Source organism: Canis lupus, chromosome 26 (assembly GCF_048164855.1).
Source record: "Canis lupus baileyi chromosome 26, mCanLup2.hap1, whole genome shotgun sequence".
In the NCBI taxonomy this organism is placed as follows: Eukaryota; Metazoa; Chordata; class Mammalia; order Carnivora; family Canidae; genus Canis; species Canis lupus.
The window spans coordinates 4,184,965-4,212,357 of NC_132863.1; the positions used below are offsets into that span (position 1 = coordinate 4,184,965).

The 27,393-nt window shown below is 40.7% G+C and overlaps 2 protein-coding genes across 2 annotated transcripts in view; one reads left to right on the top strand and one right to left on the bottom strand.

The window, feature by feature from the left end:
- Window positions 1-1,894: 1,894 nt before the first annotated feature.
- NKX2-4 (NK2 homeobox 4) lies at window positions 1,895-7,113 on the top strand. The gene is made up of 2 exons (XM_072799831.1): window positions 1,895-2,397; window positions 2,736-7,113. The coding sequence occupies exons 1-2, from the start codon at window positions 1,944-1,946 to the stop codon at window positions 3,362-3,364; spliced, it is 1,083 nt and encodes a 360-aa protein (XP_072655932.1). The 5' UTR covers window positions 1,895-1,943; the 3' UTR covers window positions 3,365-7,113.
- Window positions 7,114-9,453: 2,340 nt separating this feature from the next.
- XRN2 (5'-3' exoribonuclease 2) overlaps window positions 9,454-27,393 on the bottom strand; it is an 86,394-nt gene continuing 68,454 nt past the window's right edge. The window contains exons 28-30 of the mRNA XM_072799821.1: window positions 17,653-17,716; window positions 12,391-12,529; window positions 9,454-9,998 (exon numbers count right to left, since the gene is read on the bottom strand). Of these exons, the coding sequence (XP_072655922.1) occupies window positions 9,933-9,998; window positions 12,391-12,529; window positions 17,653-17,716 (269 nt within the window). The 3' untranslated portion in view covers window positions 9,454-9,932. The remainder of the gene's footprint in view (window positions 9,999-12,390; window positions 12,530-17,652; window positions 17,717-27,393) is intronic.

Sequence of the window (27,393 nt, forward strand, 5' to 3'; positions counted from 1 at the left end):
TTGCAGGTGAGGATGAAGACCTAACTCAAGTGTTTCAAGTTCAGGAAAGACCTGTAAAAATAGCATGATGTTAAAATTGTAGCAATACTGATCTTGCTAAGTCAATCAATTGACAACAGCTAGCGATTCGTGCAACTTTGCCTTTCGTTCTTTTAATATTTTAAAATACTACTCTACACACTTGCCTGGTTGACAGTTCTCAATGATGACCATACTGGTCCCTTACGACCCCCTCACTCCCAGAGAGGGCAGATTCTTTGTAAAACTCACTGAGATGAATACAACAATGATTAAAACAATAAGAGAGCAAAACTCTGGAAGACATTCCAACCAAAGGACTGGAACCAAACAGGAAAAGGAATGCGTAACATTGTTCTTGCCTTCAAGATATGTACTGTTAGGTTAACCTGGAATGATTTTCACAAATCCTTTTCTTCTTTTTAAACAATAAAATCTGGCTTAACAAAGCATTCTCCTTGTTTTTTTTTTTTTTCCTCCTACCCCACTAGCACATAGAAAAACTTAAATATTGTACCTTCGTTTCCCCATTTGCATTTTTTTTTGTAACTGCAAGATTGTTTTCAAAATTTAGTCACTATGTTTTGCACACTTTTTTTGTCTTATTCTTTGTCGTGTTCAGCATTTGATCAAGAGTTCACAATGTCAAAATTCTTTGCTCTGCAGGCAAATTTGCAAATTGAAGAATGATAAAGTTTTTAAAAATCAGTTTACCTATGGTTTTGTATTTTGCAAGAGAAATCATCTTTTTTTTTACCTGATTCCTGCATCCATTTCATATTCCTTGAACAGATTACGTATTTCCTGACAACAACAAAAATGCCCATTTCAAACAGAAATATTTACGTTTTCAGTGTGTTTTCTTTCTTTTCTTTTTGATCATGGTAGTGATAAGAGAATAAAGCCAAAGTTGAATATTTACTTGAGAGAGAGACTGGGGGGAGAGGGGGAGGTAGGGAGAGAAACCGGGAAGAAGGGAGGGAGGCAAAAAGCAGCAGCAAAGGAAAAGAAATCTAGGAAGAACTCTACAGGTGCAAGATGAACGTGAAATACTCTAACGACTAAAAACGTACCCTCTTTCCCTTATCCAACCTCCATGCCCACAGATAAAAATACAATACTTACAAGTTAGTACCTGTGTGTTTGTGGGTGTCTGTCTCTGTGTGCGTGTTTTCTCTCTTCTTTGGATTTGGATACTTTGAGCTAATGTGAAAACGCCCGTTTGGTTGCCCACAAAATGACGCGTGAGGGTCTAAAGACGCATAAATTAGAAATCCTACAATGGCAGAGGACGGTCACTGTACCTCTGTACCTCTTCTCTTTATGCGCTCTTCTGCTGGGACCCAAGAGCCTTTTTTTTTTTTAAACACTTTAGATGATGGAGCGCACGCGGGGCTGGTCGCTGCTGAGGACCAGGAGAGAGCGCCCCGTACTCCCCCCTCCAGCTCAGCACCGCGTCCCGCTCCCCGAGCGTGCGGGACTCTGCGGCGAAGTCCCTTTAGGGAAACTGGGGGAAGCAGCACAGAGTCCTGGCGGTCAAGCCCCGACGCCGACCTCCGAGTTTCTATTCCTGGCGCTTGAGGGTTGGGGGAACAGCCGCGGATGGAGGCGGGAAGGACGGAGAAAGCAAAGGGAGGTGATCTTCTCAAAAAGCGCCCGACTGCCCGCGTTACCTTTCCTGCCTCCATTGCGGGGGTGGGGGGTAGAGAAAAAGATGTCAATGACCATTGTTTGCTCGTTCGGGATGTTGCTCCGCCCCCCGAGTCTGTCGTAAACCTGGCGGCGGACTAAAATAAACCCCAGATCCCGCGGCCGGGGCTCGCCGCGCCGCACTCCTCGTCACAGGCACAGGCACAGGCGCCGCCGCCGCCGCCGCGTCCCGCCCGCGTCCGCCCGGGCCCCCCTACCTGGCCGCCCGCCGAGCCATGTCGTTGAGCCCCAAGCACACGACACCCTTCTCCGTGTCCGACATCCTGAGCCCCATCGAGGAGACCTACAAGAAGTTCGGCGGCGCCATGGACGGCGCGCCGCCCGGCCTGGGGGCGCCCCTGGGGGCCGCGGCCGCCGCCGCCGCCGCCTACCGCGCGCCCCCGCTCGGCCCCTCCTCGCAGGCGGCGGCGGTGGCCGGCATGCAGCCGCCCCACGCCATGGCGGGCCACAACGCGGCGGCGGCGGCGGCGGCGGCGGCGGCGGCGGCGGCCGCGTCCTACCACATGCCGCCGGGCGTCTCGCAGTTTCCTCACGGCGCCATGGGCGGCTACTGCAACGGCGGCCTGGGCGGCGTGGGCGAGCTGCCCGCCTACACGGACGGCATGCGGGGCGGCGCCGCCGCGACTCCCGGCTGGTACGGCGCCAACCCGGACCCGCGCTACTCGTCAAGTGAGCTGGGCGGGCAGCGCGGGACCGAGGGCAGGCAGACGGCGCGGGCAGGGCCCGTCACCGCCCGGGGCGCGCGGGGGGCCCTGGGACCCGGCAGGGGGCGCGCAGGGGGGGGCCGGGCCCCCGGGAGCGCGCGCGGGGCCGGGACGGGGCCGGGGCCGGGGGCGCGCAGGGGGGCCTGGGGCCCGGCCGGGGGCGCGCGCGGGGGGTGCTGGGACCCGGCCGGGGCCCCGCGGGCGTCGCGGCGGCCGCGGTGTGAAGAGCGCGGGGCGGCGGCGGGAGCAAGCTCGCGGCAGGCCTGGCGTTCACCGGCTTCCCCCCCTTGGGCCCCTCCCCAGTCTCCAGGTTCATGGGGCCGTCGGCGGGCGTGAACGTGGCCGGCATGGGGTCGCTGCCGGGAATCGCGGACGCCGCCAAGACGCTGGCGCCGTTGCACGCGGCGGCGGCGGCGGCGCCGCGAAGGAAGCGGCGCGTGCTCTTCTCGCAGGCGCAGGTGTACGAGCTGGAGCGGCGCTTCAAGCAGCAGAAGTACCTGTCGGCGCCCGAGCGCGAGCACCTGGCCAGCATGATCCATCTGACGCCCACGCAGGTCAAGATCTGGTTCCAGAACCACCGCTACAAGATGAAGCGGCAGGCCAAGGACAAGGCGGCGCAGCAGCTGCAGCAGGACGGCGGCCTGGGCCCGCCGCCGCCGCCGCCGCCGCCGCCGCCCTCCCCGCGCCGCGTGGCGGTGCCCGTGTTGGTCAAGGACGGCAAGCCGTGCCAGAACGGGGCCAGCACGCCCACGCCCGGCCAGGCCGGCCCGCAGCCGCCCGCCCCGACGCCCGCGCCGGAGCTCGAGGAGCTCTCGCCCAGCCCGCCCGCGCTGCACGCCCCGGGGGCCGGCCTGGCGTCCCTGGACGCTGCGGCGGGGGACTTCGGCGGCGGCGTGCTGGGCGCCAACCTGCTCTACGGCAGGACGTGGTGACTGCCGGCGCCCCGGCGCGGGGTCCTGCCCGCGGGCGGCGGCCGTGCGGAGCCTCGAGGGCGGACGGGGACACGCGCCGGGCCGCGGCCCTACGGAGGACGCGATCAAACCCTGACGAACGGGTCTCGGAGAGTCGGAGAGGGGCGGTCTTTGAACCGCTTTGCCGAGGGTGGGAACAGCGGCAGCCCCGGAGTTGAATAACGCGGCGCCAGGAGGCTGTGAGGTGGGGATTTCCTCCTTCCAAAAGTTTCTTAATTATTCGAAAAGCGGGCCGAGTCCACGTCCACCGCGTTCCTTTCCTAACGGAAGCTCTCGCAGTTTTAAAAGCTGGAAACTGGGGGTGTTCATAGCTCCAAAAATCAACCCAGCTTTAACAATGAATCCTTTTTTGGAGTGGAACCTGAGAGATTAATTTTCAGAGGCCTCCCCCTTAAGTGCAATTTCATTAATGATTGATTGAAAGTAAATTGTAGCTCAAGGTGGCTCATGCACGTAGCAACATTATTGCAGAGGAATTATTGCCGTTTAGGTAATAGAGAAATGGAATAAAAATAATCAAAATACTGCTTGTATGGATTGATACAGCTTTTTAAATTGAATGCCGATTTTAAAATATTTTGATCGTTATTTGGGAAATAAGTGTTTCTATATTACCCTGAAAGAGGATATTTCCCACTGTAAGGTGCAGCTCATAAGAAGGAAGGGTTGTAAACTACTTTTTATGTGGAATCTGGTCTCCCAAAATCAGCTGATAAAAGCACACTGTCCTTCCGTAGACCTGTTATTTGCTCTAAGTTATTTGCTTGTCTGAATTTGAGTACATTGATAAAATACTAGAGCAAGGAAGCAAATTTGCCAGAATTGACATCAATCTGTATTTCAAAGCATGTCAAGGGAGAGAATAAGATGATTTATTGAATTGTAATCAGAATGTAAAGAGTAAGAATTATTTATGATTTTCCCATATTTACAACTTAACGGGGCCGCACACCGATTTTGTTGGTGTTTTATTGTATGAATAATGTATTTACTCTTTAATATGCCAATTTATATTTCCTATGTTTCAAACGGATATTTAAATATAACTTAAAAGAATCTTTTAAGTACTTTTTTGGTAAAAGTCAAGTGGTCATTTTTCACTAAGTTGTATAGGTTTTATGTTGGTTGGTTGGTTGGTTTTACACCAGTTGGCATGACAGGACAACCACAGGTCAGTTTACTCATGATTTAAATAACTGATAGTGGAGTAAAAAAATGCCAAAAGCAAGCTGAAGAACCTTAGTTTATGAAATGAATGAAAATTTAAAACCTAACATGGATAAAGCGTGATTTATAATCACAAATAGTTACCAGAGACCCTAACCCCTTACACATTTGAAGTTTTAGAATTAGTTTGAGGCGGAAACATTTCATTTCACTTCATTGTTCGGTGTTTTTCTGAACGTACAAAGCGAATCCTTCAGAAGGTGTTTTAGACATTAACCTTGCACTTTCTGTAAACTGTATTTTACATAGTAATAATAATAACAACAAAACTCCAGTCTCTTTCACCAAGGGGAGAAATCACTGAACAAGCAAGAGGATCAGCCTTTATCAAGGGTCTGTGAATGCATTTTTGGAAAATGAGAACTAATTTTTTAAAAACCTTTTACGTAAAAGGAAACAATTTGAGCAGAAAAAAAATAGTTTGAAAATGATGCAGTACACCTACAGAAAACTCCCAATTTGGGTTTTTGCATATTGATAGACTTGTAAAATACTTGCCAAGCTAGCATAACTATTATTGAGTGCTACATTTCAAAATGCTTGTTTATATTGATTTGATTTCCCTCATAGCAGTATCAGGATTCTGAAATTTTACTTCTAGAAAATGTGTTCCAAAAGTCCACATGGTTTACAACTTATATATTTTATAACCCGGTACCTAATAATAGCTAATGGACTAAGGTCTCCAAGAAACATATTTAAAGAAAATAAGTCTTCACGGACAGTTTTTCCCTTGATAATTTATTTCTGGAGCAAAGAGTCTATTAGACTAAGTGAACTTGGTATCAAAAAGATCATAAAAAACAGCTTTATGCAATATCTTCTGAAAGCATATTTGCTTGTGGGCATATCTTTTTCCTTCCAGCATTCCTTTAAGTAGTAAAGGAACCCCTGCTAGTAGTGTTCGCTGCAGACAACTTAACATTCTACACCCAGAAATGCACTGAGTTTACGTGTGCACATCCCAAAGTTAGGATAAAGTTTGTTTCTTGAAACATTGAAATAGGAAATGATTTTACTGTTGAATTCCACATTCTGATTAATGCAAAGTAAGGGCTTTTTTTTTTTTTTTTTTCTTCTCTTGCAATTAGTGCTTTGCAGATCTTTTATAAAAACACAAATGGCCAGACTAGGTGAAACTCATTAACTGAAGAGGAGGACAAGTGTCTTCACAACCAAGAGGGAGGGCTGAGGCAGAGTCTGAGTGGAACAAAGCCCTCTCAAAGTTTAGCAGAGACCACAGCAAAATGGAGTTCCAGAAATGCTAACTGCAGATGTGGTATTTTCCCAAATGTTTTGGGGTTGTATGACAAAGTTATCTCTTCCAGTTGAGGCACAGACACAACCCAGGATCAAAGTTGCAGAGAGGAACAGCAGAGATTGCAGGTACTTCTCTGTAGTCTGTGTTGGGATATAAATTGAAGTGTGTGGCAGTGTGCAATGTTGAGGACACAGGAATGGTGTTATGTATATGGAACCATGGAGGGTGTAACCTGGTTTTCTATTTAAGACTGCTTAGAATTAAAACCTAATGGTCCAAACAAGTTGTCAATCAGACTTTTATCAATACAGATGTTGTGTCCAAACTCCATTCTGCTATTGATTGTTTCCTTTCAATTTAAAGCAAATCAGAGACTCAATCCTGTTCACTAAATGCAAGCACCTTCAAAAGAGTGGCTTTGTTAGCTGCATTGAATACTGATGATTTAGAAAGACTTTTGGAATAAATCTGTGAACCATAATCACATAAAGACACATTGACTACGTTTCTAGATATGAATTTGTGCATAAAATAATGCATTATGTTGTGGCAATACAAATTTTCAGATATTCAAAGCATGAATGATATTGCCCAACTAGTCAACATAATACTGACATGTGGATAAACCCCTGTATTTTAACCATTTCAGTCCATTTTTTTTTTAATGATGCTATTTGCCATGCCGAAACCCAATGAGATGGGGAACTAGGACACAATTTACTTAAAAAGAGAAAAAAAAGAAAAACCACAACCATTAAATAACCTCTTACTGCTGGTACTGAGAATTGGTGAGCATCTGGAGAAGATTCAGAGGAAATGGCAGACAGGCACTGCATCCACATCTCATCAGGAATTCGCTCTCCCTAGTAAGTATTGAGATAACTCTGATTTCAAGATCACTTTTATTATTTTTAAGTTGGGAGGTGTAGTGGAAGCTTCTGGGAGAGGTTTTTTGGTTCCATTGTTTTTTGTTTTAGTTGTTTACCTGCAATTGAATGAAATGTGTACCCGAAATGGAATGAAATGCCTTTTATTTTATTTTTTAAATTTCTTGTAACCTTTATTTCAGGCATTGTTTAGGTGACTTCTAATAAAGGTTTAACCACTATTACTGCCTAGCTCTAAGTTGTGCTATTTTGCAGTAGTGAATGGCTCTATTCCCATTTCATATAAAAAAATTAAAGCATGTTCCATAAAAACGAAATTCCGAAATAAGCAACACAAGCGGTTAACCTTGTCACGAGTAGAGGAAAAATCCGCCGAGAATGGTGGTTTGTTACTTTCTTGTTCGTGGACCTTTGTGCTGGTGACACAGGAACAGTGTGGCGGGGGCTCGGTCTACGGCGCTGCGGGCGGACCGAGCCCGACGGCTCTCTGCGGCCCGGGATGCCGAGTCCCGGCTGACTCTTGGTGTCTACGCTTTAGGATTCTGAGCTTAGCTAAATTCGGTCAGGTTCGGACTGAGACCCGAACGCCGCCACCTCGGAAGCCCCTTACCGGCGCGGGGTTTGTACGGGAAGGCGAGCAGGTGGGGAAGCCCGGCGCCACTTCCAGGAACCCAGGCTGCTGCTGCGGCAGCCGCGTTGGGCCCGGCGGCGGCGGTGACACACAGAGCACACCGCGGGGATGGGGGCTTGACCTTTCCTGCGGCCCCCCCGCTCCACACCGGCCGCTCCGGGGCTGCCGGGCCGGAGGACGGCGGCGCGCGGGCGGCGAGCGCCCAGAGAAGCCGGGGGCAGGGGGCGCCGGGCGTGCGCTCTGCCCGGGGACCTGGGACCTTGCCCCCGAGAAGCGATCCGTCGGTCCCCGCCGCGTCCCGCCCGCAGTCCCCGGGCGCCGCGCTGTCCGGTCCGGCTGCGCCGTCGCCTCGCCTCGGGGCCCCTCGACTCGGTCGGACGTGAGCCCGACCTCCAATGCCCCGCGGAAAACCGGAGGTCGGAGCCCTCAGCCCCATTCCGGCCAGCCCAGGCGTCCCGCGCCCTCGCACGAAAATTAACATCGCTCATTACACCCAATTTGCTTTTGCAACGCAAAATGGCAGTCTAATAGCTTGTAGATGGCTTTGTATTTTAACGTGCATTACCTCATTTGATCTTTAAAGACAACTGCTCATTAAGAGCCCTTAGAGTCACAATAAAGTCACTGTTTCATGTGCTGAGATTTTTAAGCATCTTTAATGAGACACTGAAAACCTGTGTCCTACTTAATGTAATTCTTTAAATTTCGCTCGTTTTTACACCCGAAATCGGAGAGAATGTTCAGTTTTAAATACACCATTTGAAGTTCTAAAAAGCGTTTATTTGAAATAGGTCATTTTTCTGGCAGACTCAGAGATGGGAACAAGTTAGGAGAGGGAGAAAGAGTAAGGAGCGAGAGGAGGCAGCAAAGAATGGAGCAGGCCCGGAAGTGAGGGTTCAGCTAACTGGCAGGTGTCCTGCAGGGCACCCCACCAGGTAAGGGGGTGGCTAGCCCGCACAGCTTTTCCATCGGGCTTCTAGCTTAGATGTCTTAAAAACAACAAACATTCATTTTCAAATTAAACCGTTACATGTAACCGTGAAAGGGCAAAGCAAAAACCATTATTTTATAGGCATACTCATGATACACACACTTAAATGAAAACTAAAAATCTTTAGTTTCACAGGTTTTGTGAAAGCATGGGCTTGGGGTACCTATGAGGCTATAGATGGTAAGATTTATATAGACTCCTTTGGAATATGCAATCCTTGATTTAGATGGTTATTCATTTGTAATATTTGGAAGATAAGTTTAACAGAAGGTGTTATCACTTTAATGTATTGTGAAGGTTATAATGGTGGTGGTGTTAATTCCCAGAGGAGAGACGCTTTGTCTCAACAATAAAGGACCCTACTCTATTCACCCATCACCAGCAAAGAACTCAATAGCTTCCAAATACCTTCCTATTCAAGGTTAAGGTGGCCTTTTTCCTGCATAGGCTAAGATTAACAAGTGTGCCTTAGTTGAAATATTAAAGCAAAAATGTCCGAAGTCAGAAGGTCAAAGAGAAACCTTATTTTACCATTTTAGGCTAAGCTAGACAAATGGAAACAAAGCAAGTCTTTACCCATGTGTAAATTTGTTGTGGTAAACAAATGAAAATGCATATGGAAGTGCCATGTGTGAACTGCAAGCATAAATTTAAGGAGTGCTGAGTAGCAAGAAGAAAAATGAGTACAAACTGAAATTATTATGAAATAATGCAAAAAATATGCTAAGGAGCACTGGTTAATTACAAATTAAACTTGTCACCATTTCTTCAAGGTTTAAAACAAGTCCTTAAAACTGTAGCACAAGTCTATATGAAATTTATAAAATGTAAATAACTTATTCTTACAGAATTGATTATATAGTTAGCCAAATCAGCAGCTGACATACTAATTAATAGAGTTCGTTGGGCTGTCTTGCTTCTTTCATTGATCTTCTTCTGACACCTAATTGTGGAAATGAACTGTTTTCTGAAAAAGTGACTTAAAAAAACCCTCATATGACTAAGATTTTCAATGTTAAAATGTTATAAGAGAATAAGGACACAAGAGACCAGTTTCAGTTTTTTTTTTTTTTTACTAAAGTCCAGAAATTTCCATAAGACAAGTACATTAATGAAATGTTTCCAAGAAATACTGAATAATATATACTCTAGTTGGCTGAGGGTTCCAGCTCAAGAGTTCACACTTAATTCTTGTGCGTTAAAAATCAGCATGGATCTTAGATGATCTAGAATACACTGTGTTTTAAAATCCACAGCTGGTTTGATTTTAACCATAATGAAAAACCAGTATTCCTATTCCATCAAATGTGTTTTTACAAACAATAATAAATTCAGATCCACTGTATTATGCAACACACATCTTTGGAAAGCAACATGAACAGTGAGATCAGGTCAGTAGAAATATACACAGTTAAAAGAAATACACAAAGTATTGTAGTTTTATTAAAAACTACTACTTGAGAAAGAAATCTTTCCACAAATAGCATAAAATTGTAGAACGATGAAAGGATTTGGGAAAGCTTTACAAAAGCCTAATTCCAACTGTATCTTCCTGAGGGTGGTGGCAATGGGTATTTCCTTCCTTCTCTGGGATATCCCTGAAAATAAGCACAAGCAAGAGTTTATTTTCTGGATTAACACAGCCTGAAGAAATAAATTAATTTTACATCTCTCTGGAAAAACACACCATATAGAAGCTAAATATGTCTTAAAAGTACATCACATGGAAGGTCTCTCACAAGTAGGTGCTGTAGGCCCTCACTTTTTATACACAGCTCGCTGCCCAAAGCAGCCATAACCGGCCCTTAAGAAACTCCTTAAAATGCACAAAAATGAATTATATAGTTAAGTGTTCTGTGTGAAAGACTAGTGTTCTCAATCTTCTCTGCCATCCCTGGCAGTAATACAAATCACACTGTGGTAAGATGCCCACATCATCTTTAGACATATTACACTTAGAGAAGTCATTTTTGCTTCACCTAGGCAAGAGCTTGCTGAAGTCAGTTGAGGCCTAATGAACTATTAATTTTAGAGATTTTTTTTTTTTTTTGGTTTGCTTAGGTATAAATAGAAGAGCATTGAGTACAGATTATTATTACATAACATTCATAATAGGCTTACAAATAAGATAACCTTTCCAGGCCTCTAGGATTCTGAAATAGGCTCCCACTCCACAGCCCACCCCCATAGTGTCATTCAGTAGTTCAAATTATAACGAGTAGATATAGAACCTCAAAGCCTTTTTTTAGTCACAGAAACTTCACTAAATATAGTGAAGTCATAATTACATTGTTTTTTAACAATGAACTTTTGCAACAGTGCTTCAAAACCTGTGATTTAATAATAAGCATCTCTGTGAAAAAGACTGAGAAAAAGAAATGTGTTTCCTAAAGATCATAAAAGAATGACAAATTTGCCAATTGGTTTCTGTCTTCTAAGTGAATAATGATTTTATTGCTATAACAGCAGAGAGTTCCTTACAGGGAAGACCTTCTCTGAAGGAGATGAAAAACAGGATGCACTGGGCTCAGAAAGGCTGGACAGCCAGGCCCCAGCTCTGCTGCCCAAGTGCAGGAGCCTCAGGGTTCCGGGTTTATGACTTAGTAAATGAGGTGATTGGACTAAAGATTCTCCAGGGTTTCTTCTAATTTTAAGTATGTCCCTCTTTCAAAAATATTCATTATGTTGACTGCCTACTATCATCCATTGACTCCACAGCATAAAGTCTCAAACTATTGATAAGATTTTAGGACATCTGGCACTGCCAGTAATTTAAAGTAAAATGCTATGAGCAGATTTTAAAGAATTGTAACAAAATTCTCAAAAGACAATTAAAATGATTATTTTCTTGTGAAGTGAAGAGTCTTATAAGAATATACATAAAGAAGTGTAAAAAACCCCCAGATCTTCCTAAGCTATCAAAAGAGAGGTCTTATACAAAGGGACACATGGCAAGAACCTGCATAAGAAAACTAATATTCAAAGCACTACAAAAGGCAACCAGGTAAGCAATTTTAAAACCACTTCACAGCACCGCAGGTGCTAAACTCCATGAACACCACACATAATACATCACAGCATTCTGCCCCTGTTCTGTGGCAGGGATTTGATTGCACAGCATGTAAATACTGGCCAGGGTGTCAAATGGCTGGGGGACAAACACACCAAGGCAAGTAGAACTCTGGCTTAAATTCTGCTAAAACTGGATACTTTATAGAGAAAGAAATGAAGCTTACACATACCAAATAAATTTGTCTAGGAATTATTATAGTCAATGTACAGCTATTTAAATTTAGCTAAAAAGGATTTTTTTTCCGTGAAAAGGAGTATCACAGACGAATCAAGACAGGAGACTTCTAATTCTTCTTCTTCTTCTTCTTCTTTTTTTTTTTTTTTTAAGATTTCATTTATTTATTCATGAGAGACACAGAGAGAGATGCAGAGACATAGGCAGAGGGAAAAGCAGGCTCCATGCAGGGAGCCCAATGTGAGATGCGATCCCAGGACTCCAGAATCACGCCCCGAGCCTAAGGCAGACGCCTAACCGCCAAGCTACTCAAATATACCCAAGCCATTCATCCTAGACTTCTAAGATGAATAAAGGTAACAGCTGAAAGGGTAGGTTCTTACTTTCAGCTTATAGAAAATTATCATCTATTATGAAATCTAGTTTCTACTAAAACAAAGAACACCATTCTTAAAGGATAAAAATGTGTTTTCTGGCAAATGACTCTGTGCTAAATATCACTGATTGCTGCTACTCATTGGGCTGTGGGGCTGGAAAATCTTAAGCATCTTCAGGGTATAAAAGATGTAGTAAGGCAGATACTTACTCTATATACATTTTTAAATGAGGGGCCCAAGTTTAGCTGAGCTACTCTATCAGTATCTTATCCAGAAATGTTTTTAAGAAAATATGGTGTCCCAAGAGGCATGGCTAAGTATCAAGTGAGTAGCATGCTTTTCATCCCATAGCCCACACTGTATCACCTGTCTCCCTCCACGATCATCACGTCTGGGTGGATACCCGCCGGGTCCAGCTAGCATCTGGTATTGGTTTGGCTGGAAGGCTGCATTCTGGGTTTGGAGCATCCGGTTCCATGGCAGCAGAGGTTCAGCCCCAACGCCTCTGTGGAGAAGTATTATATCTGCGTTATATATCAAACTTGTTACATAGCTCAGTCTCAAACTGGCTGGCATCACCTCCAACTCTTAGGACCATCCAATTTGCCTGCATTTGTCAAATGGGACAGATAGCATCAGAGTGACCTTTATGCTCATATTTGATGTTATCTCACATGTTTCATAAAATATCAGCAATTTTACAAGAGGGATCTACACTCAATTGAGTCAGAAAGGTAGGACTTAAAATATTTTATTCACTTTGAACTGTGAAATTTCCTTTTTGGTCACTTAAAAGATTTGGACCCAAGATCATCATGTTGGTTACATTTAAGATGCTATCCAAAGAGTAAACATATATAAGACAGGAAAATGGGCTTTATTTTTAAAAATGTCTAGACTCGTTCTTGGAATCCATTCTTTCTAGTTAATTGCAGGTTGCAAATGAATTCTTACTGCTCAGAATTTTGAATCTAGGGTAGGGGACTTGGCTGTTTTTTCCCATCCATTATTCTGCTCAATATGTCAGAAGGTCTGATCGGGAGGAAACCTTTTCAAGTTCTATTGATGCAGCTTTCAATTGACCACGGTGACCTAGCAACATGAGCACTAATTGGCATGGGCTGACTGGCATTTGGTATACAGTTTACATGGGAACACAGATTCAACAGCTATTATAACCCAGTTTGCCAGCCTGGATTACTAGTCAAAAGAAATGTTTTAATTGTCTTCAAGTGCCTATTTTAACTTTGCAGATACAAAGCAACAGGTATGATGTATTAAATCATAATGTAAAACATAAACAACAATGTAGCCAAGATATACCTTCTAAAGGCAATCACCATTCAATACACAATTTTCTCAAGGCATTTTCCTCATCTTCTATTTTATAGAATAGTCACTATAAAGAATAAATACAAGCAAACTTTTCTGATATATTTTAATACTAGATGCTTTGGGGCCATTACAGATTTTAGGAGAAATTATAGAACTTTAAAATTGCTAAAGCACTGAATAGTATTAACTATAACAACACAGGTGTATGAATTTCATTTCCCAGGTATTGTGGGGAACAGCTTGATGTTGGGCTCATTGGGTAATGCATTCTTCTCATAGCTATTCAAACCTGAATCCATCCTCTCTACCCTCCCACTCCCCTAGCCTTCATTTGGAGCTTGCCCCTTTATTTTAGCAAGAGTGTCTCATCTCTTTAACAAAACCAGTTACACAGAGAAATAGGAATGTTCTCTTCCGGTCTCTGCACAAGTGAGGGGTTAATGTTTTGTACTGTAACCAAAGAGGCTCATCAAAACTGGGCCGTTAATGGAAAACTCATATGCCAAAAATGCAATTCACATTGTGTTAACTGTAATCAGTTTTTATTTTCAATTCTGCGATGATCAAACTCACTCAACTGAGCTTATGGAAAATCTGCTGGTATGGATGATATATATTATAAATGCAATTTTACATTATTTTATATTCTAAAAATAGGTTAGAAACAAAGCCACAATTTAAAAACACAAAGTCCTCTTTTTGTTAGAAATAATTACTTAAAAATGTTTTTAACTAAGATAATTTTTATAAAAACAATTTAATTGGAATTAAATAGAAAAAATGCTAATAGGGACAAGTACTATCCCCTTTTGCTTTTTACTGGCAGAGTACCATCTTTTCCACAAGTTCACCATATTTCTATACTATTAATTTGCAAATAGTTACAATTTGTCTTCAAAAATATACTTTAAACCAGGTATGAAGTACTGAGGTTGACACATTTTAACTTCTTGAAATTAGTAGCTTACCTATTGAGGCAACTATACACACACATGTTTTTTTACACTATTGTCAACATTGTTGTTTTTTTTTTTAATTTTAATTCCAGTATAGTTAACACACAGTGTTATATTAGTTTTAGGTGTACAATATAGTGAGATTCAACAATTCCATATATCACCTGGTGCTCATCATGACAAGTGAGTGCCTTAATCCCCATCACTTCTTTCACCCATCCTCCACCTGCCTCCCTTCTGGTAATCAGCAGTTTGTCCTCTATACTTATGTATGTTTTTTGTTTTTTGTCTATGGCAACAATATTCTTAAGTTTCTAAAGTTCTGTTTTAGAAAGTAGTGGGCATTGTGAAGTAACTACTACCAATTTGGATATTTTAACTTTATTTTTTTTTTATTTTATTTTTAATTTTTTATTTATTTATTTATGATAGTCATACAGAGAGAAAGAGAGAGAGGCAGAGACACAGGCAGAGGGAGAAGCAGGCTCCATGCACCGGGAGCCTGATGTGGGATTCGATCCCGGGTTTCCAGGATCGCGCCCTGGGCCAAAGGCAGGCGCCAAACCGCTGCGCCACCCAGGGATCCCTGGATATTTTAACTTTATATATATGGCAGTTCTTAAAGATGTTCCATGACTAACTAAGCTTTATGGCACTAAGTTAAAAACTAAATGGCCACCTTGGATAAGGCCAGAAAGAGAAGCAAGCCCCCACTGGCAAGAATTATATGGAAAACAGGGCAGTACTCAAATGCTGTTTACCATTTACTCAGTTCACAGTGGCTTGTCTCTGTGTGGGAAGGTGAGGACAGGTGTGTCTGCTTTATGATTTTTTTAAAAAATATTTTTTTAAAAGAGAAAAATAGAGCATGGGGGGTGGTGGATAGGGGTAGAGAGAAAGGGAGAGAGAAATCCCAAGCAGACTCTCTGCTGAGCTCGGAGTCCTACCCAGGCTCAGTGCCAACTAAGATCATGACCTGAGCCGAAATCGAGTCAGATGCTTAAACTACTGAGCCACCCAGGAGCCCTGTTGTATTTTTAAGTGAAATGAACATATGGATTACAGATAATATCTCAAAGTAGGAAACAGTGTATTTCAGGGGAAAAAAAAAAAGTACACTCAACATTTTCTTTTCTAGTAGGGTTCTCAACCAAACACAGCAGCAGACCAAGTACTGAACTAATAATAAGGATCAGTAAACTGGCCCCAGTAAGAATTCTACTACTTACTAGTGACATCTTAGCAAAGTCAAAGTGACTACCAGTTTGTATTTTCTCCTCTACACCTTGTGCAGTCAGAATGGTTAGGTGCACTTCTCAGTCTGTGTATCTGTTAAGAGGCTAATGAACAAGTTTAGGATGGCTGGATTCAAACTTTGTTTTATTTATGAATAAATGGTATGTTTCTTAAATGACCACAGTCTAAGAATTCTCTTAGGCTCACATTTAACTTTGGTTTTAAGGTATGATTTCAACTTTCTGACTAAAATTAAACCAAAAATGAATGCCTCACAACCTTGTCCCTAACCTGCTGAGTTCACAGAGGCAGTCAGGAATAGTACAAGTACTTGGCAAGGGCAGAAGAACAAAAACCCGATGGAAATCAAGATAACGGTGATGATCATAGGAAATATCTTAGTATGTAGAGGGAAGGAAAGCCGCTGGGAATGTAGAAAGTGCCTCCGAAGTGGAAGGAGAACCTTTACTTCCTCTAATTCCCTACAGCTTTGCTCTAATATTATGCTCAGGTAAGTGTTCTGATGAGTGAAGTTTGTTCAAGGGAAAGCTTAATAAGAAATGGTACAAAAGATTAATGTATGCAAACTGCCAGACTGCTGTGTGCCTAAGTTTCCTCATCAGTAAAAACAACATCTACCTCTGAGGGTTGCTAGGAGGATAAATGAAGTCATGTTTCTAAAGGCATGTTTGCCCACAGGGCTGACACTTTGTAGGCAGACTGGAATGTGAGTGATTATTAACAATACAGGAAAGAAGCAAGCAACAAAGTAGGGAAACTGAAAATCAAACTCAACAAACTTGATGCAGAAAGACAGTTATTGAAAATGAGATTAGTTCCAATGTGATAATTTGTAATTTAAGAAAAATTTACCCCTTACTCCTTTCTTAATTTGTTTGAAAATGTTCCTATCCTAAGGATGTGGAAGCAGTGCATGCATGTGGTGTGCTCAGAGCACTTATACTGAGTACAAAACAAATACAGGCATTGTATCAGTCATCTTAAATTTAAAAAGCAGTCTGCACTAAGCAGTTGATACTATTAATAAACAATTGAGTAACATGATTTCTTTTATCTTCTTGAAGAAAATCATGAAATTAAGTTTGGGATCTCACATAAAGTATTCTTAAAAGGGGAGCAACGTTTATAACTCCGTTCATAACACTTTTATTCACTTCAGATGTGAAAAGATCAGATTGCTGAAACGGTAAAGGCATGGGGAACAAAACAGATTAGAATCGCGAAGGCAAAGAGGGAAGCCTTACTATGAGTTAATTGGGTTTCAGCATTTACTGATGCTGGCAAACCAGCATAAAATGAAAGATCTGAAAGTTGCCCTGTAAAAAATTATTCTATAGATGTTAATATAATTATTCATAACATGCCTAGCTGTCTTGTCATGTAGAGACCACCTGACTTAGGAGCATACAACTTATCAATGGAAGAACACAAGTCAAACATCCCTCGTTATTAAACCATGTCACACTCTTCCTAGTCCCCAGTACTTATTAGACTGCAGATCCCATAATCCTCTTCTGAGTCCCTTCTGCGTTTAATTCAGCTCAGTCTTAAGTAGTTAAAGAAACTGTTTTCAGTGGCAACTAATAACTACTGACCTACAGTGACACTGCCCTACAATAGGCTTGTCAGCCCTGAAAAAGTTGTACCAAAGAAGCTGATTAGGACTTCAAGAGGTTTGTAGCAAGAATCAATGGTTGGTCTGTACTAACGCTGTGGTGTTCGCACAGAAATGATAAAAGTGGAACACCATTAGTTATGCCTCATTAAGCTGCACAAGTCTTCTAAAAAGAAATTTGTTTAGCCTGACCAAAACCTAATACAATTTTAAGCTCTCTCTGCTGCATTTTTCAGGGTACCTTAAAACATTCAATAAAATAAAGGCCAAGGACCAAGGAAAGTGGGAAAGTATATAAATAGGAGTCTTTTAATTCAGTGTGTTAGGCATCTATTTTCCTAAAGGACAAGCACAACAGAAACTGCTTAGAGGGAAGAAAGTACATTTCAAACCATGGAGAGAAAGCTCAAACCTCAAATGTAAATGTGCAAAAATATTTAGAAATCATGTTTGCTTTAATATTACCTGTCAAACCTTTGCTGCTGGAAAAGGGGAGGAGGACCCCGCCAGGAATCCTGGGGCCTCATATCTGGAAAATAAAGAGAAACGGTAACAGATTTTAAGAAGCAATCCTAACTATAAAAATCCTAGAAGAGGCGTGGGCAGTAATTTGACATAGGAAGTAACTTTTTTCTAGATAGTTCTCCCGAGGAAAGGGAAACAAAAGCAAAAATAAATTAGGACCACATCAAAATAAAAAGTTTCAGAAAAAAAAAAAAAAAAACCAAAATAAAAAGTTTCTGCAGAGTGAAGGAAACAATCAAAACTAAAAGAAAACCTACAGAATGGGACAAGATCTTTGCAAATGACTTACCTGATAGAGGGTTAGTATCCAAAATACATAAAGAACTGATACAACTCAACACCAAAAACACTCCACAATCCAATTAAGAGGTAATCAGGATTCGGCTTACCCATATATTTTTATAATTATAAATTTTTGGGGAAAAAAAAGTCTGAGACAGAATACAAACCAAGTAACTGGTTAGCATAATTACAGAAACTGCAAATGTAAAAAGACACAAAATCAAAAGGGTCAGTAAATTTATTATTATTTTTTCTTTGATAATGAAACATAGTTTTAGGAGTCTTAGTCATTAAACTTGCACATTTCTCTCACTGCCTATGTGTGCATAAGTATGTAAAGGTATCTATTTTTCACATTTTTATAAACACAGTGCAGAAGAAAGGGATTTCAGGTTTTTTTCCATAAATACAAACAGAGTGAATAGTATCTTTAACAGAAATCCTGAGAATGTCCTCCTAAGCACAAAAACTGGAAGGAACCCTGGCTTACCTAGCTATATAACAAAATGGGGTGTACACATATCTCCAACACATGCCACAAAGATGCAAATAAAGGGACTACCCACTTTTCTACTGTTTTCTGAGAGTCAGACCTCCTCCCCAACACAAAGCTGAACTGGCAACATCTGACTCCAAGAAACAATTAAATGGCTGCTACTCCCGCACGTGAATGAGTTGAAAGGAGCAGCCCCAAACACCGGTCAGGCGGGCGTTCAGCAGCTCAGCAGGTCGTGTTAACCAACTGCCACTCCGCTAGTCTCCAGGCTTGCAGTCACCTTGGCCACCCTTCAGCAGGGTCCATGTGTGACCTAATTAAAACAGTTGGTTCCAGGAGTTGTCTAATGAGTTCACTGTGTGAGGACAGTAACCTCCTCCAGACTCCCGAGACCCAAGGACAACAAGGCTTACCATAATGTATTCAGGCTCACATTTTAATGGAAACACAAACTAGAAACATGCTTTTCAAAATTACTTTCTTAAAGGAAGAAAAAATGAAAGCTTATCTCTGGCTAGGAACCAAAAAAATGCAATCTGGGCTCACTTAAAATAAATAAATAAAAGGGGGGGTGGGGAAGAAAAGTGGAATTGTGTTTATTTTTTTTTAAGATTATTTATTTATTTATTCATAGAGACACACACACAGAGAGAGAGAGAAAGAGAGAGGGGCAGAGACACAGGCAGAGGGAGAGTAGGCACCATGCAGAGAGCCTGACATGGGACTGGATCCAGGGTCTCCAGGATCACACCCTAGGCTGCAGGCGGCACTAAACCGCTGCGCCACCAGGGCTGCCCTGGAATTGTGTTTAAAAGAAAACCCCACAAAGGAGAATATGGAACAAGCAGAGGATCCAGCTGTTCACATGATTCCAGTGTCAACAACTCACTACTACTGTTCTGGGTTCCTCCCACCTTGACAAGGCTGACAAATGCCACCTAAAGACAGTTTCATAAAAAGACAATGACCCTTGGCCAGGGCAGGAGTGGGGGAACAACCATAGCCCACTGTCCCTCAGCCAGCATGAAGTGTCCAGCAGCCAAACCCACGATAGATGCTTCTCTTGGAAAAGAGCAGGAAGCCTTCACCACCATTACTTTCATGTAGAAATGCATTCTGAATGGAAAGGTGGCACCTCTTCTTAAAAGCCAGACTAGTAGTAGTCAAACTGAGGAACACTGCTGAGGAGTTTTCATGGTGGTCATTAAATATTCCAAACCTGAATGGGAATGCACAAGGCTTATGACCACACAACCCACAGCAAACAGGCCCAGAATAGCTTCTTAATCCTTATTACGGACCTCGGAGGTCTGTAGGAAATCATGAGAGGTAAAACTAGAAATTCCTACAAAAACAGTAATTATCATCTGTGTGGTTTATTTCTAGGGAAAAACATGAGACACACTTGCCTCAACACATGATTTTCAACATACCACCATTTATGAGAAAGCAATCTGCTGAAAGTAAAATCAAGCTCCTGGCCACTTTTTCTGATCATTACTTTGTTAATTAAACTCGGAAGTCCACTGGTCTATTAAGATATTGTACACAAGTTAGTTCTGTGAGAACTGGTTAAAATGTTAGCAGAAGTGTATTTTATTTTAGTGTCTTACATACTCAAAATTAGCTAATATAACAAAAGTCCATGGATTTCGCTTGGAACCCTGTCTAGCTCTGTATTTCACATGTCCCAGAATCACTGTAGTCACCCTTTTTACCATGAAGACTCAATTACATGATTCTGGTTTCATGGTGGCTCTTTTATATGATATTATCACAGAATTCAAACTCTTCATGGTACTTAGAGAAGCTTCCATACAGGTCCCTGATAAATTTAAAACTGAATGAAGTATTAGGCACCTGGATGGCTCATATGGTTAAGTGGCTGCTTCCAGGTCATAATCCCAGGGTCCTGGGATGGAGCCCTACATCGGGCTCCCTGCTCAGTGAGGAGTCTGCTTCTTCCTTTGCCACCCACACTTGCTCATGCTCACTCTCAAATAAATAAAATCCTTAAAAATCGAGCAAAGATTAATAACAAGGTACACTGACATCAAAAAAACCTTCAGAAATGCTCATCCTAATGGTTAATAAAACATAAAGACAGAAAAAAATCTTGTATATTTTCTCCTAGAAACAGTACAAATGGAGGAAAGTTACCATCATCAGGAATACATATTCGATAGAGTAAATATGCTACATGTTAGATTAAGCACAACAATATTTCTAAGTGGAACTGGAATGTAGAGTTCTTTAAGTACAAATACTTTCTTTGGAGAGAAGGAATCCTTCTCAATAGTCTAACTATATACCTGTTAAGTGCCTAGATGAATGGCAAAGTTCCTATTTCCATCATTTTTAGTATGCCATATACTTCCTATTCTATTTCACTTTTACTATTTCTCACTTCCAGAACAACTGCTTTCACATAAACTTAGCACATGCAAAAAACTATAGTTTTTTGTTAAAACTTAAGCAGATTTCCTATGACGTAAGAACTCTGTCATACAATTACAAGTATCTCCTGCTTTCAACCCATAAAAGAAAAATTAAAAGGATCAAATAAAACCTTCAAGGCTACTTTTAAACAAATCTCTTCATGTGGCTCTGAGAAATATATATAACCCTTAAGTATTCATAAAGCAGAAATATTTCCTGGCTGATAAGTAATGAAGTAGAAGGTAAAACAAACTTATTATCATTCATTTGTATGGCTCTAACAGAAGATCCATTGAGAGGGAGAAAAAAAACTCTGAGGTAGTGAATTGCACTTCAGAAAGGTACCAGTGAGAGAGAAAAAAAATGACAGTTAATTTTTTCCTTTGGTCTTTAAAAACTTACCGGTTTTCTAAAGCTCTAAGGCCATATAAACCAAGGCTTCACCAACAGCTCTTCAAGTGACAATTTATCTAATCAGCATGGCAATCACAGGAAAGATTCCATGTTTACTGATTGCACTAATCAAAAATCACTTTTCAAATGTGGCTAATTGACAAGTTTACTAAATGAAATGAAGAGAAGTGACATATTGGGTTCTCTGGGTTGCAGAAATGAAATGCTTTATTCACACGGAGTACTCAAGGCTGCACTTGACTCCAACAAGTTATCAGTACCTGGACAAATATTCATCAGGCAAAAACTGACAAAGAGAAATCAAAAACCAACAGTGAGAAACACCTACAGTAGACAGTTTGACCAAATAGCCCGTCTTGAGTGTTATTTTGTACCACATGAAGAAAATAGCTATGAAGAAAATAGCTATTTTTCTAAAACATTTTCTGATTTTTCTGAAACATTCAGAAAAATTAAATGGCTTAGATCTCAATTTCACTATAACTATTTCTGACCAAATTTCACAGTTCAAGATTCCATAAAAAAGAAAGCTGATCTTTTAACATTTATTTAATGCTTTCCTACTGTGCTAGGCACCATTTCCAGGGCTTAATAACTTAAACTCCTTTATTATGGATATTCTGTGAGCCGGTATGAAATTAGAAAGCTGACAAAAACCTGCCTGAGGTTACAGGGCACTTAAGCAGCAGAGTGAAATCCAGGAGCTATGTTCTCTTAACTACTCTATGCTATACTACTCCAAGGTTTACATGACCTTGTGAACTGTTGGGAGTAGTAGCTGTTGGTGGAGGTGACTCTCCAGGTTATTTCCAGATGATCAGAAGAGAACCCTACCGTAACCAGGAGGCTCAGAAACTTAAGGTTTCAAGAAGGCAGGATTGGGGATTTAAAAACTACTTTCAATATTCCAAAAGTATAGAATTAACATTATTCCATGCATCTAATTTAGACAGGAAGGAAAAACAAATGTACTTGTTATTAACACATGCATTTTGGTTACCATCTTGACACACACAGATTCATGAGGAGAAAATAAAAAAATCTTGGTTAAAACATCTGAAATCAGTGTTTTTGTCTGTTTGTTCATTTGTTTTAAAGTAATCTGTATATCCAATGGGGGGCTTGAATTCACAATCCCGAGATCAAGAGCTGCATGCTTTCCCGACTGAGCCAGCCAGGTGCCCCAAAATTGCCGTTCTTTTTATTTTATTTATTTTTTTAAAAGCTTTTATTTATTCATGAAAGACACAGAGAGGCAGAGACATAGGCAGAGGGAAAAGAAGCTCCCCTCGGGGAGCCTGATGCAGCACTCAATCCCAGGACCCCAGGATCCCGACCTGAGCCAAAGGAAGACACTCAACCACTGAGTCACCCAGGTGCCCCTAACTGTTCTTTTTAAAAAGATGGGATGTCTGGGTAGCTCAGGTCATGATCTCAGCTCCTGGGATCGAGCCCCTCATAGGGCTCTCTGCTCAGTAGGGAGTCTACTTCTCCCTCTAACTATTCCTCTATGTGTGCTCTCGCTCTCTCAAATAAATGTATAAAATCTTTTTTTTTAAAGACTTTATTTATTCATTCATGAGAGACACACACAGAGAGAGGCAGAGACACAGGCAGAGGGAGAAGCAGGCCCCATGCAGGGAGCCCGACGTGGGACTCGATCCCAGGTCCCCAGGATCAGGCCCTGCGCTGAAGGTGGCACTAAACTGCTGAGCCACCTGGGCTGCCCCAAATGTATAAAATCTTAAAAAAAAAAAACAAAAAAAAACCCTACCCTAAAAGATTTAGTATTCAAAAGAAAACATAAAGGATCAAATAAAAATTAGGATGGAGAAAGAGATGGACAGCTGAATAAACTAGTTGACAGGTCAGCAGCAATTAGTTCTGTCTGCATAAATATGAAATCTAGAGGTTATAACAGACCATGAAATAAATATGCTAGAAAAGTGATAATGGTAAATTAAAGAAAACAAAAACAAATCATATGATGAACTATGTATAAAGACTACTGAAGCAAACATCACAGAATATGGGATTTCCTTTCCTGATAGTAGGCAGCATTTGTCTGGGCTTATCATATCCTACAGTGATCATTCTAGATTAGACCAATTATTTATTCAACACACCTACAAAGGTATCCAGGAATAACTTGGCTTCCTTTGAGGAAATGACATGGCTGCCTTTGAGGAAGTCTACCTTGACAACCCCAAGCTTTTCTAGGTTCTCTTATAACCAAGGGCAAGTAAAAGTGATTAACTTATCCAAATCCTTCTTGAACTTTTACAGTTCTGGCTTGTGCTCAGAGGATTACCAATTTTCACTCTCTAACCCTCTCTTCTCTGTTGAGCAAGAATCAGACCCATACTAATAACTGCCGGCAGATGACTGCAAGGTCTTCAGGCACAAAATCAGTCTCAGCATATTCTTCCAGATTCCTTTGCCATTCTGGGTTTCCAAATTCTCATTAGTCACCCAGGTGTCCACAGTGCACACCTGAGCCTCATCTTCTCTCCTTCACATAACATATTCAATTATCCAGTCCTTCAGATGCCCCTCTCCAATCTTCTCCATTTTGAATCCACTTTGCCACAGATCAGTTCAGACCTTTATTATCCCTAATGAGAACCACCACCAAGTCTTTTGTAACCAATAGAGTTGTGGTTTTAGAAAGGAGATGTAACTGTGCACTTTTCTATTTAGAAAGTTTTACTAATTTTTAAAAAAGATTTTATTAGTAAGATACACACAGAGAGGCAGAGAGACACAGGCAGAGGGAGAAGCAGGCTCCATGCAGGGAGCCTGATGTGGGACTCAATCCCAGGCCCCCAGGATCACACCCCGGGCTGAAGACAGCGGCGCTAAACCGCTGAGCCACCCAGGCTGCCCAGAACAGGGAATTTATTAAGGAAAAAGAGGTCAGTAAAAAATATGATTGAAGCAGCAGTTTTAAAAATTATACCTTAAAACAAAGATATGTTATTCACTGCTTAGCAAATCAGCAAGAACTTCAAAAGTGTAAATTCCTATATTTTATATGGTGATATTCACCAAAAGTATACAATTTGTAGGAATTTAGCCTCAGTTAAATTAAGAAAGAAATCTATTTTAAAGGATTAAGAAAAGCATATATGCTTAAAAAATTAAGCAATATACTTCTAAAACAAAATGGAATTCAAAAATATTACAAAGTGAATGATAATATATGATGTAAAATGAAATATAAATAAAACTAAAATGATCAGAGAGAAATTGTTAGCACTCAAGTGCATGTATTAGATAAGACTGAAAATAAATTACCTAAGTCTCCACCTCAAAAAAATTATAAAAAGGATGGCAATTTAATCCCAAAGAAACTAGAAGGGAATAATGAAGACAAAAGGAGAAATCAAAAACCAAAAAATGTAAGGTGACAAAACAAACAATAAAGCTGTTAGTTCAGTGAAAAAAAGGAAAAAAAAAAAAAACAAAAAAAACCCCAAACACCTCAAGTAATAAAGTTAACGGATGCCTAGCTGGCTCAGTCAGTATAGCTTGATTCTTGATCTCGGGGCTATGAGCTTTGAGCCCTCTAAATTAGGGGTAGAGATTACTTTTAAAAAATATGTATGAAAAAATGGTAATAAAATCAAATCAAATGGGCCCTGGCTACAATAATCGAGAAAAAGCAGCAATACTATATACATTACCAATACAACAAATTAGTTTTTAAAGTTTTACAGTTATTAAAAAGACACTAAGAATATATCACAATATTAAGAGAATTCTGGCAATGAATTTGAAATTTTAGAATGGACAAATTCCTACAAAAATAAGGGGAAATCACCAAAGCCAAAACAAGAAGTAACAAAAACACCAGAATAACCTATATCTACTTAATTTGAATCTATAATTTAAAATCTTCTCATGAAGAAACTGCAAGGCCCATATGGCTTTATGGCTTTACCACTGAATTCTATGGGATTAAGACATGACAATGAACTTATTGTAACCCCTAGGAACAAAAGAAATGTAGGAAACACTTTCTAACTTTCCAGAATGTACAAAAGTTATAAGCTAATCTCTCATAGTATACAGATGAAAAATACCCAATATACTGACACACAGAAAGTAGTTACATATAAAAAGGAATGCTATTATCACACTGAATGAGGCTTATTCCAGTAATGCCAGGTTGGTTTAACCACATAACAGTAGGAAAGAAAAACAAAACATTACCACCATCTAAACAGAGGAAAAGCATTTGATAAAATTCAATACCCACTAGAAACAAGAAACAGAAGGAAAGTTCCTCAGTACTTCTTATCTAAAAGAAAAAAAATAAAAAACTACATTTCCCCCTTAAGACTAGAAATGAAACAAGGATGTCCACCATCACCCTTTCTATCCAATTATACTAGAGGTCCTGATCAGTGCAATAAGGCAAAAAAAATTTTTTTAATTTAAAAAAAAAAAGACGAAAGGCATTAGGCTTAGAAAGTCAATAAACAAAACTGTCACCATTTGCAGAGGACATGATTCTGTAGGCAAAAAATCCAGAAGAACACACAAACTTGCAGAATAAATGAATTTAGTAAGGTTGTTAGATAAAAACCAATATGTGAAAATCTATTTCTAATACAAGCAACAGGAAAATGACATTTAAAAGATTACTTAAAAACATCAACACCTATCAAATATCAATATTTTTTACCTCAATTTTTTATTGTGATGGTTTCAAAACTTACAGAAAAGCTCTAAAAGAATCATAAAGAATTCCCACATGCTCTTCACCCAGTCCCCAAATGTCGGCATAAACCTCGTTCCTTACATGCCAATTAAAGTGAAAATATAAACCATCAAGTGGAAAAAGGAAAGGAAAAAGGTAATTTCAATAATAATAATATAATAATAATAAAAATCTCATAGCCAAAATATAAAAGAACCCCTAATAAAGCAAAAGAAGAAAGACAACCCAGTAGGAAAATGGACACAAGGTTTCAGGCACATCACAAAAAAATGCTCAAGGGCCAATAAACATGAAAAAACCTCAATTAAAGCATCAAGAAGATGCTAATTAAATGTCACTGGGAGCCGCTACTCATCCAGTAGAATGGCTAAAAGTGAAAAGACTGACAATACCAAGGGTTGGTGACAATGTGGAACAACTGGACCTTCTCTGCACTGCTAAAGGCATGTATATTGGTATAAACTGAATGTAATTTGAGAAACGCGTCTGGCACTTCTATTCATGAAAAATGAACATGCACATGACCCTAGCCTTGCAATTCTACTACTGGTACATACCCATCAGAGATGTTTACTTATGTGCACCGAAAGACACATGAATTTCACCGCTGTACTACTCCAGAAGCCCCAAACTGGGAACCAATCCAAATAGTACACCAGAGAGAGAAATGATGACAGTCACCGATGAAGCAGCAGAAGTGTGCGAATGAACAAACTACTGCTTCAGCAATGATATGGATAAATCTCAGAAACAGAATATCAAACAAAAGAGGGCAAATTTTCAAAAGGGTCAACTGTGTAAGAATCCATTAAACAAACATGAAACAAATCCATGACACTGAAGTCAGGAAAGTAATTACCTTTAATGGGTTGGAATGGCACCTGGGAAAGGACATAATGGGGGCGGGGGGGGGGGGGATTCTGGGAACTTGTTACTTTCTTCCTAATCAGAGTAGTGGTTACATGTGTGTGTTCATTTCATAAAAATTAATCAAATTGTATACTCATGACTCAAAATTTATTGTGTTACATTTTAATAAAAAGTATATGTAAAAATACATGTATAATAATCTAATTTTCAAAAATTACGTACAAGAATATAAAGAAAGAGACTACTGCTTTGTTGCAGGACCATGGGATTACACATATTTAGGCTTTATTATCTGCCACATTTTATTTAATTAACATGTATTACGGTTAAAATCCATTTAAAATGTCACTAAAAATATGGAGGAAAAAGTCAGTCTTCCCACCCTTGTAATCAGTTTCCACTTATGCTCTCAGAATTTTGTACCAGTTATTCTAGGCTCAAAACCAAGTAACTT